This window comes from Camelina sativa, chromosome 18 (assembly GCF_030686135.1).
Source record: "Camelina sativa cultivar CO46 ecotype springtype chromosome 18, ASM3068613v1".
Lineage (NCBI taxonomy): Eukaryota > Viridiplantae > Streptophyta > Magnoliopsida > Brassicales > Brassicaceae > Camelina > Camelina sativa.
Genome location: NC_141897.1, coordinates 16,298,598 through 16,308,837, shown reverse-complemented (window position 1 = coordinate 16,308,837; position 10,240 = coordinate 16,298,598). Strand labels below are relative to the sequence as shown.

The following is a 10,240-nucleotide window of genomic DNA, read 5'->3' as shown; positions in this document are numbered from 1 at the left end:
GTTAATTGTAAACAAATTATGGTCTTAATATATGTGCCAATAGTCTAATCTGTTGCTTTGGTTTTTGAATGTGTTAGTAAATTGATCTATTAGTGGACATCATAATTTAAAAACAGTTTTCTATAGTATGTGACGAACAAAAGTGGGAGTTTCCAGTTTGGTCCAACCGTTCTTCGTTCAAACGGAGAGATAAAAACGGCAAAGCGTTTGTAGTAAGAAGTAAAAACGGTAAAGCGTTTGTGTCAATGGAATCCTCCTTCACAAATGGGCCAAGATGTCACAGAAGAATTCGGCAATTAAACAAGTTAGCTTTGGAGAGAAATGTTTAGTTAGAGAGAGTGAGAGTCCCGGCGAGTGAGTGATTCTGTCGGCGAAATTACGGCTAGTGATTGCAATCCGCCGGCTAAAAAACATTCAGTAGGTTCTTCTTTCTTGTTAGATCTTACGTGACGACTTTTGTTTTGGTTGATTTCTAAAGTATAATTGTTTTCAGAAAACCCTAACCCTGACTAGTTTGAACTGAAAATGCAAGTTTTTGATTCGTGTTTAGTTGCAGAGTTATGTCTAATCAATTCATCCGAATTGTTTCAATGGAAACTTTCAATTTCAGATTTTGAGAATACGAATAAAACATATGGTTGGCAGAGGGAAAGCGAAACAGGCTCGTTCCAAGAAGTACTCGTCGAGTAGTAGATCCAAGGAAGGAGACGATAGGATAAGCGAGTTACCAGATCCTTTGATCTGTCAGATTCTTTCTCATCTTCCCCTCAAGGACAGTGTTAAGACTAGCGTTTTATCCACCAGATGGAGGACTCTCTGGCTTTGGGTTACTCGTTTGGAACTGAGGAGTTCACGAGTTTTCCATAATAATTTCAACGCCTTTGTGAGTTTTGGTAACAGGTTTTTCCATTCCGATAGGGTTTCATGCATAAACAAGCTCAAGTTATATCTTGATGACGATGAAAAAGATGACTCTTATCTCACGTCATGGATTGAGGCTGCACTAAAGCGTTAGGTCTAACATCTTAATATTTTTGGTCCTCCAGATCATAGTTGGTATAAAATCCCCACAAGCCTTTGTATCACTGAGACACTAGTATCCTTAAAAATCTCTGATGTGGAGTTGGATGATGTCGAGTTTGTTTCGTTACCTTGTCTGAAGACTATGAATTTGAAATATGTTTATTACGGCAAAATGGCCACTTTTGAGAGACTGATCTCTTGTTGTCCTGTCTTGGAAAAGTTGAAGATTGTTGGATGTTGGACTAAGGCTACGCTATTGTATAAGTGCATTCGGGTGCATTCTTTGTCAGTGAAGAGGCTTAATATTAACCTACGCAATTGTATAGGGGGTAGTGAGAAATACGGTGTTGTGATTGATGCTCCTCTATTAGGCTCTTTGACTATTTATGATGACCAAGCTGAAAGTTATATGATAAACAGCTTGAGTGCCAATGCCAAGTTAGATATTTATCTTGATTTTGGTTTGCAAGATTTTGATGAAGCAAGCGTCTCATCGAGGAGAAGTAGCATCCGCGATTTTCTGCTTGGGATTTCAAAGGTCGGGGAATGATCGTATATCAAAACACTTTAAAGGTACATATGTCATGTCAATATCCGTGTATACAGTCTTGTTGTCTTTATCATGGAAGTTTCATTATGTTTCTTTGTGGTTCCAGATCATCTATCATTACTCGAAATTAGAACCGATGCCTCAGTTTGGTTACATGTCCCGCCTGTATGCTTATATATATGTACCTGATTTGAAATGGTTACTAACTTTTCTTGGGAGCTGCCCAAACCTGAAATCCCTCATCTTGGTAATCATCTCCTAAACGCTATGTTATCTCTATGAATGTGTTCTGCATATCTTCTTCTCATTGCCTTTTTTTCTCCTCTGTTTTCAACCTCAGGCATGGGGTTCCGAGGAAATAGATCAAATCAGTTTTCCATTTGTTCCCGAGTGTTTGCTATCTTCGCTCATGTCTGTTGAAATCAAAACCAGAATCTCGGGATATGCTGCAAAAGTGAAGATTGTAAGATACTTCCTAGAGAATTCTGTAATCCTCAAGAAATTGACTCTACGTTTGGACTATCGCGCAAATGTAAATGACATCTTCAAGAAGCTCCTGAAAATTCCAAGACGCTCCATCACATGTGAAGTCGTTGTAGAATGAATGATATGGTCTCTTGCCACACAGGAAACCAAGTGTTAGGCTTTTTACTTATGTTTTTATTTATTCGTTTGCAAGAAATATTTTTGTTGTTTTCTTCTCCTTAGTCCTTAGTATATCTGCAACATCGTTCTGTTCACATGGTAGAATACATTTTTTTAGACTGTTAATTTTTTGGAAAACAAGTTATGGTCTTTATATACATTTGTAAAATGCTTTCATAAAAAAAAATTACATAGAAAATTAATAGAGAGATTCCTTTAAATACCACTAAAAAAGTTTTTTTTCTCTAAAAATACCACATTTTACTTTTTTTTTTCAAAAATACCACAAATGTTTTTTTTCCAAAATTACCACAAACACAAAAAATTGATTTTTAAGGATTAAATATTTTTTTTTTAGGTTTGGGTTGACACATTTAATTTTAGAGTATAGTTTTTAGGGGTATGGTTTAGTATTTATAATTTAGGAATGAGTTTTTAGTATTAGAACTTTAATACAATTATGTGGTATTTTTGGAAAAAAATTACACTTTGGTGGTATTTTTGAAAAAAAAACTAAATTGTTCTATTTTTTGAATTGTTGTACTTGTTAATACTACTAGTTAACCATGGAATATTCATTCAATATTGGAATTGTTGTACTTGTTTCGGCCATGTCAACTTTAACTCAGAATTAGTGGGCCTTGTTTGCGTTGTTGGGCTTTCCTTTTTGTGTATCAATGATTCAATTTATACACTCATTCTAACTACACATACAGAGTCTTGAGACTGAGAGAATCCAATGCAGAGAGCTCCGCCGGCGATTGATTCTTTTACCACCGGCGAAATCACGTGTTACAGTTCCGGCGAGTGATTCTTTTCCGTTCGACCATAAACACTGTTAAGTTCTTCTTCTTACTTTACCCGTTTTTGTAAATTTGGTTGTAAACTCATCATCTTCGATAAGACTTTGAAAAGCCCTAGCCTGAGTTTAGTCCCAATGTAGTTTGGTTTAGTTTCTCCCTCTCGCACACTCTCCTTATGTCTCCGTAAACGGATTTTGTTAACACATAGGTTTCTTAAGTTTTTGATTCGTCTCTCTTGTTAACATTAGGGTTTTTGAGTTTTGATTCGTCTCTCTTGCTAACACTAGGTTTTTAATTTGTTTAATTGGGGTTCCTTAGAAAATGTTTGTGTAAGTCCTACGCATTAAAAAAATCATCTCTTTTTGAAACTTTCATGTTCAATTTTGCTATGCAGGTTAAAAAAAAGTTTCCTAAATAAGAAAAGCAGAATGGTTGATAACGAGATGTTGAATCAGCATCTTTGTTCCAAATGGTTGGAAGATAAGATAAGCCAGTTACCTGATCCATTGATATGTCACATTCTCTCTCATCTTCCCCTGAAGGACAGTGTTAAGACAAGCGTATTATCCACCAGATGGAGGAGTCTCTGGCTTTGGCTTCCTCGTTTGGAACTGGCATGGTCAAAGTTTCCTAATTCTGATGCCTTTATGAGTTTTGGTGACAGGTTTTTCCATTCCAGCAGAGTTTCATGCGTTAACAAGCTCAACTTAACTATGAAATATGGAAATGTCAATCCTCACTTCACATCATGGATTGATGCTGCAGTAAAGCGTAACGTCCAACATCTACAAGTTCGTTATGCTTATGAGATGCCCCTAAGCCTTTATACTTGTGAGACAGTGGTATCCTTAAAGATGTGTTGGGTGGCCTTGCCTAGTGCCGAGTTTGTTTCCTTGCCTTGTCTGAAGATCCTGCATTTAGACTATATGAGCTATCCCAATGAGACCACTTTTGAGAGACTTGTCTCATCCTCCCCTGTCCTTGAAGAGCTAGAGTTGGGACTTGTTAATTCTGGTGCAAAGGTCTTTAGGGTGCTCTCTACGTCATTGAAGAGGCTCACTATAAGCATACGCTTCTCTGTGGGTGATACAGGATTTCTGATTGATGCCCCTCGACTACGCTTTTTGAGCATCCGTGATAACTTACCAAAAAGCTTTATAATAACCAGTATGGATTCCAATGTCAAGTTAGATTTTGATCTCAGCCCTGGCTTGTTTTTTGAAGAAGCAGATGTTTTATCCAGGAGAAATAGTTTCCGCAGTTTTCTCCCCCAGATTTCAAAGATCAGTGATATGTTCATACATCTAGGCACTTTCGAGGTATCATCTATGTCAATTCCCATATTTGACATATGTTCCCATAATCTATCATGAATGTTTCTGACCCACTTCAGTTTTTCCTTCTTGCTCTAGCACCTCTGAGAATACTCGAAACTAGAACCACTGCCTCAGTTTGGTTACATGTCCTGCCTGCAAGTAGAGCTCTATTATTCCCATTTGAAATGGTTACCAACCTTTCTTGAAAGCTTCCCAAACTTGAAGTCTCTCATTTTGGTGATGATCTGCCAAACACAATAACTTTTTCATTCCTTCGAAGATTCTGCATATTTTGTCTTTGTGTTTTAATCTTCTCTTCTGTTCTCAGGTATGCTACAATGCAGATCATGTGGAAATGCCATTGGACGAGATGAATCAAGTCGATCTTTCAACTGTGCCTCAGTGTTTGCTATCGTCTCTCGAAGTTGTTGATTTCAAAGTGAAAGTCTCGGGACTTACTGCAGAGATGAAGCTAGTGAGGTACTTCCTAGAAAATTCGGCTGTCCTCAAGAAACTCACTCTACCATGGCATTATGATGCAATTCAGATTCAAGATGACGTGGTCAAGAAACTCCTCAAATGTCCAAGACGCTCTGCCGAATGTGAAGTCATCTTTCTTTGATCGGTAAAGAGTAGAGGGAACATTGCAAGGTTTCGTGATATTATTGAAAACGAAGTGAATATGCGTTGTAGTTTCATGGTTGGTATGGCTTTGCTCCATCTAGGCATAAGCTCTCATATGTTTCTTATCATCTTGGGTCGTAAGGATTGAAAAAGGAAACGTACTAGGTCGGAAATCTCAGTTGTTCTTAGAATCAAACTGGTTTGTTATTTTGGTGATTTTGTGTAACGACAATGTTGGATATGGATAGCAGTTTCATTATTACTTTTGGTTTAGTGATTATTATGGTATCGTAATTACTAATTATTTTGCTCATTCTTTTCTTAATTTTTCATGGATCTGTATATCTTTAGATGTTAGAAAACTCTTAGCAAGGCCAAATCGAGTTACTCGCTTTTGGACCAAAAGTTTTGGTAATGAAACGAGTTACTAGCCACACACTAAAATGCATATAATGGATTAATTACACTAAAATTCCTCTTTTAGCCAAGTAATCTCCTCCATAGGTTACAAGTTGATTGGTAAAAGTGTTGTAAAAGTGTTGTGGGTAATTACGATACCATAATAATCACTAAACCAAATCATATGGGCAATAAACTATAAATAACTTTATATGAGTTGGTTTTTAACATATGTCTTCATAGCTTGATGACGAGTAATTAGCTACTTCCATTGATTGCCCTGTTCATTAAGTTATTATTTATTAATAACAACAAACTAAGATTTGATCTCTCTACTCTACTACTTACCCTGCAGATCGACGCCGGTTTCTTCTTTGTTGAGAATCCTGCAACCATACAATAACGGGATAAGAGAAACATTGCGGATTTAAACACGTATCAAAAGGCTCTTTACTTTTGCAATCTCCGGAACATCTGTTCATTTCTGTGTTGTAACTTTTTGGCGAGTTAAAGACGATAACTAACCTGTCCTTGGCATTTTTCTTCTTCCTCAAGATCCAGCTCAGCAAAGAACGCCTCCAAGACAAAGGCAACAACCTGAAACAAACACGCATAATCAGTCGATTACAAAAATCACGGCCTCTGGTTAGTCAAGCTCTTAGAAGTTGGTGTCAGTGAAACTCACCAAATTCAACAGAAGTAAAATAGTGATGACGTAGAAACTGACGAAATACGTTATGCTCCACCACGTCCCCGTCAAATCTTTGTAGCCCTGAAGAAAACAACATTAAGAGTAGTTTAAAATATTGCACCATAGTGATTGACAATAACAAGGATACTAGTTACAGTCACATCTAGCATTGCCCTCCTCAGCTCCAATGAATCTTGCGATGCTTCTTTTTGGACACTATAATGATTCTAAAAAGTAATCATATGATGCTTGAGTGGAGTGAGCATATTTTGAACCAAGCTAAGCTTGTATGTGGTTACCAGGAAACTTAAACAAAGTCAATCACACAAAGGCTCATTGACCAAAACGTTCATCTTCTCATTAAGAAACTTGAGCACATCTTCTCTATCTTCTTTGAGAAGCAGCTGTCTTAATCTACCAAACGTCACACCTGATGGTCGAATCCCCATCTCGATCATCTCCTCTAACAACACACAAGCTTTCTGAGTGTCATGATGCTCGCACAGCCCGTTAATAAGAACAGCGAATGTATGCATACTTGGGAACACCCCTTTCTTCCTCATGTACTTCCACACTTTATCTGCCGTCTCCATCTCTTTCTTCTCACAAAACATCTTTATCATCATCGTGTACCGATATTTAGGAAAGATCTAGAATATAAATAAATAGTCTGCTCTTAAACAATGTTTAGAATCATTGTTCAGGGTACCGAAATTTTGCATTGTTCTTGGCGTTATATTGTGCAGAATCATTGTTCTTAGGCATCCATATTAATTGCAATCTGAGAATCGCTCCTTCGATCACATCCTCGGCTGGCTCAAATCGACCCGACCCGATATCGACGGATTAACCGGTCAAGAATCAAACCCACTCAACGTCTCCGATCCAAACTCCGAGAAGATCTTCGTCTCCAACGACGCCGTCTTCGTAGACATGGATCCGGGTCATTCCTTCCAAGCGATCCGAGAACAGATTTTCGGGTCTAACGATACATCGGGCGACCCGACAATGAACGGATTCGCACAGCAATCGGAGAGTATGGAGCCCGGGATGGCTAAAAACGTCATGAGCGGATTCAAACCCGAGGTCTTACCTGTTTACTCCGAGTTGGCTAACGAGTTCGGTGTGTTCGATCGATGGTTCGCTTCTGTACCTACCTCGACACAGCCGAATCGGTTCTACGTTCACTCAGCTACTTCTCATGGCTGCTCAAGCAACGTCAAGAAAGATCTCGTTAAAGGGTTTCCTCAAAAAACCATCTTTGATTCGTTAGACGAGAACGGACTCAGTTTTGGGATCTATTACCAAAACATTCCTGCTACCTTCTTCTTCAAATCCCTTCGTAGGATTAAGCATCTGGTGAAGTTTCATAGCTACGCGCTTAAATTCAAGCTCCATGCCAAGCTAGGGAAGCTTCCTAACTATTTCGATGTCGATCTTTTTCCGGCTAACGATGATCACCCGTCGCATGATGTGGCGTTGGGTCAACGGTTTGTTAAGGAAGTCTATGAGACGTTACGGAGCAGTCCACAGTGGGAAGAGATGGCTTTGCTTATTACTTATGACGAGCACGGTGGGTTTTATGACCATGTTCCCACGCCTGTTAAAGGTGTGCCTAACCCTGATGGTATCATTGGACCTGACCCGTTTTACTTCGGGTTTGATCGTTTGGGCGTTCGGGTCCCTACCTTTCTCATTTCTCCCTGGATCGAGAAGGGCACTGGTATGTGATCTGTTAAACTCGTACCATTGTTGATTAAACCATTGCTCTTACAATTTTGAGGTTCTGCTTTGATGATTATATGTTTATATTGAGCTTGAGGGAATGCAAAGCTTTATATACATTATACGATAAAAGTGTAAAAGTGTTTTTTAAGCTGTGGGTAAAAGTGTTGTGTTTTCTCCCAGTCTAAAGTCACAAAGACTTTCGATTTTTTAATAAGCCTTGGGTAAAAGTGTTCCAATCTTAGTCACAAATCTCCCAATCTCAAGTCACACAGACTTTTGATATTTATGTAAGTCTTGGGTTAAAGTGTTTCAATCTCAGTCACAAAGACTTATATGAAACCATGGGTACCAAAACCAACCCATCACAAAGACTGGTGATTTTTCAAAGCCCTGTGTAAAGGGAATTTTGTTTCCTAATCTCAGTCACAAAGACTGCTGATATTTTTTTTTTAAAGCTGCGGGTAATTAAAGACTTTTGATTTTTTAGTAAAGTGTTTCAATCTCAGTCAAAGAAAAGTGGAGGACCCTTGTTCATTCACTTACACTATATTTGATTTGACCACAATATGGAAATTTGGTTGTAAACTCATCATCTTCTTTGATAAGAGTTTGAAAAACCCTAGCCTGAGTTTAGTCCCAATGTAGTTTGGTTTAGTTTCTCCCTCTCGCACACTCTCCTTATGTCTCCGTAAACGGATTTTGTTAACACATAGGTTTCTTGAGTTTTTGATTCGTCTCTCTTGCTAACACTAGGGTTTTTAATTTGTTTAATTGGGGTTCCTTAGAAAATGTTTTTGTAAGTCCTACGCATTAAAAAATCATCTCTTTTTGAAACTTTCATGTTCAATTTTGCTATGCAGGTTAAAAAAAGGTGATTTAGTGAAATGTTATCCAAATTAGGTAATATTATCATAATCCATAAAAAAAAAATTTATTACTAGAATATTTTGGGTATTTTCAAAATACTCAGCGTGCTTTTGTATTCATGTAACCGGAAAAAATGTTATTACAAAAATATCATTGCCACGTCAGACGCCTCGTCAGAAATCGTTGACGTGTAACTATAACTCAACCGTAACGCGTTATAGAGGAATGTTGCAGCTGAGTTATATGTATGTTGCCACTGAGTTATGGAAAAAAACATTTGAGTAAGAGCGGACGGCTGACTTATAGCATAACTCAACCAAGGGTTATGGCTGACGTATTAAAATCTGGTTGAGATATGCTGTAACTCAGCCATCCTTACGGCTGAGTTTTCACCCGATGGTTGAGTTGTCAAAATTTTGGCTGAGTTATCACTACGACACGGCTGAATTACCATTTTCCGACTGGTTGAGTTATGAAAAACGGCTGACTTATGAGCAAATCTTACGGTTGAGTTATCGTACAACTCAACCGTAATAGGCTGACTTATCATACAACTCAGTCGTGATAGGTAAATTTTTTTGCTTTTTAATTACTGTAATGTTTTTTGTTTTGCTTTTTAATTATTGTAATGTTTTTCATATTGTTGCTGAGTTTTATATAGGCTGAGTTATTAATTGTTTGATGGCTGACTTGCCACGTCGGATGCAGCATCCATGTCAGCATTCCATGTCATCTTTTTTTTCTCCGGAAATACGAAACGTCGTTCGACTCTTGTTCTTCAACTGGTAAATAAGTGAACTATTTACTTTCTTCTTCACCTTGTTCTTACACTTCTTCTTCACTTTTCTTCTTCACCTTGTTCTTTCTACTTCTTCTTCACATTGTTCTTCACCTTGTTCTTCTACGTCTTCTTCACCTTGTTCTTCATTTTCTTTCATGGATCCAGTTCCGGTTCTAGTTGTTTCCGGTAATTGGGTAAAAACACAGAGATATGTATTTAACACGACAATATTTGTGCAGATAGATGGAGGCACAACACACGATCAGCTACGTCTCTGTGTAGAGTTTTCGGCGAAAGAGTCTACCGAAACTAGTGGAGCTAGAGGAAGTATGATTCGGCCAAGCAGTGGCTCGAAAATAGAATCTACCTACGAAGTGTACGGTGGGGGATTTGAAGGCACTTGTTTTGATTATGGTAAGATCATTGACAAAGAAAACCAAGAAGAAGAAGAAGTTGTCGAAGTAGCATCTCACGAAGAAGAAGACGATGAATTTTCAACCCGATTTAATGTTTTCAACGACTCCGATATATCAACCATTAAGGATTTATAAATCACTATAACTCAGCCGTCACATGAATCAACGAAACCTTTCGTTTTCCCGTAAATATTATAACTCAGCCGTAAAGTCATATATATCAGTCATTTACTTTCATATTGTTTTTTGTGATAACTCAGCCATAAAACACTATAACTCAGCCGTAACATAAATCGACGAGACATTTCGTTCGGCTGAGTAAATATTATAACTCAGCCGTCAAGTCATATATATCATTCATTTACTTTCAAATTGTTTCTTGTGATAACTCAGCCAT

The 10,240-nt window shown here is 37.9% G+C and overlaps 2 protein-coding genes, 1 long non-coding RNA gene and 2 pseudogenes across 5 annotated transcripts; 4 read left to right on the top strand and 1 right to left on the bottom strand.

Annotated features, from left to right (window-relative positions):
* The first annotated feature begins 309 nt into the window (after positions 1–309).
* Positions 310–2,359, top strand: LOC109130645 (putative FBD-associated F-box protein At5g53635; annotated as a pseudogene). Its single transcript, XR_015589009.1, has 4 exons — positions 310–417; positions 611–1,596; positions 1,680–1,820; positions 1,914–2,359. The product of XR_015589009.1 is annotated as a putative FBD-associated F-box protein At5g53635 (transcript).
* Positions 2,360–2,915: 556 nt separating this feature from the next.
* LOC104761391 (putative FBD-associated F-box protein At5g53635) lies at positions 2,916–5,274 on the top strand. The gene is made up of 4 exons (XM_087499477.1): positions 2,916–3,055; positions 3,416–4,340; positions 4,434–4,574; positions 4,666–5,274. The coding sequence occupies exons 2-3, from the start codon at positions 3,450–3,452 to the stop codon at positions 4,440–4,442; spliced, it is 900 nt and encodes a 299-aa protein (XP_087355603.1). The 5' UTR covers positions 2,916–3,055; positions 3,416–3,449; the 3' UTR covers positions 4,443–4,574; positions 4,666–5,274.
* LOC147922967 (putative FBD-associated F-box protein At5g53635 pseudogene) lies at positions 4,482–4,959 on the top strand (annotated as a pseudogene).
* Positions 5,275–5,407: 133 nt separating the features above from the next.
* LOC104761390 (uncharacterized) lies at positions 5,408–6,377 on the bottom strand. The gene is made up of 4 exons (XR_763158.3): positions 6,046–6,377; positions 5,886–5,957; positions 5,709–5,746; positions 5,408–5,640 (listed from the first exon to the last, which is right to left on the bottom strand). It is a non-coding gene; the product is annotated as an uncharacterized LOC104761390 (long non-coding RNA).
* Positions 6,378–6,539: 162 nt separating this feature from the next.
* LOC104761389 (non-specific phospholipase C1) lies at positions 6,540–10,080 on the top strand. Of its 2 annotated transcripts, none has more exons than XM_087499478.1 (4): positions 6,540–7,774; positions 8,640–9,214; positions 9,355–9,431; positions 9,667–10,080. In XM_087499478.1, exons 1-2 carry the CDS (start codon positions 6,985–6,987, stop codon positions 8,642–8,644), a joined length of 795 nt encoding a protein of 264 aa, XP_087355604.1. In that variant the 5' UTR covers positions 6,540–6,984; the 3' UTR covers positions 8,645–9,214; positions 9,355–9,431; positions 9,667–10,080. The 2 variants fall into 2 exon arrangements, with proteins under 2 accessions (XP_087355604.1, XP_010482768.2); XM_010484466.2 differs by having other exon boundaries at positions 9,308–9,431.
* Positions 10,081–10,240: the final 160 nt, after the last annotated feature.

Excerpts from the sequence above, each read along its gene's own strand:
- LOC104761389 (XM_087499478.1), top strand. The coding sequence starts at position 6,985 with ATGGATCCGGGTCATTCCTTCCAAGCGATCCGAGAACAGATTTTCGGG.
- LOC104761391 (XM_087499477.1), top strand. The coding sequence starts at position 3,450 with ATGGTTGATAACGAGATGTTGAATCAGCATCTTTGTTCCAAATGGTTG.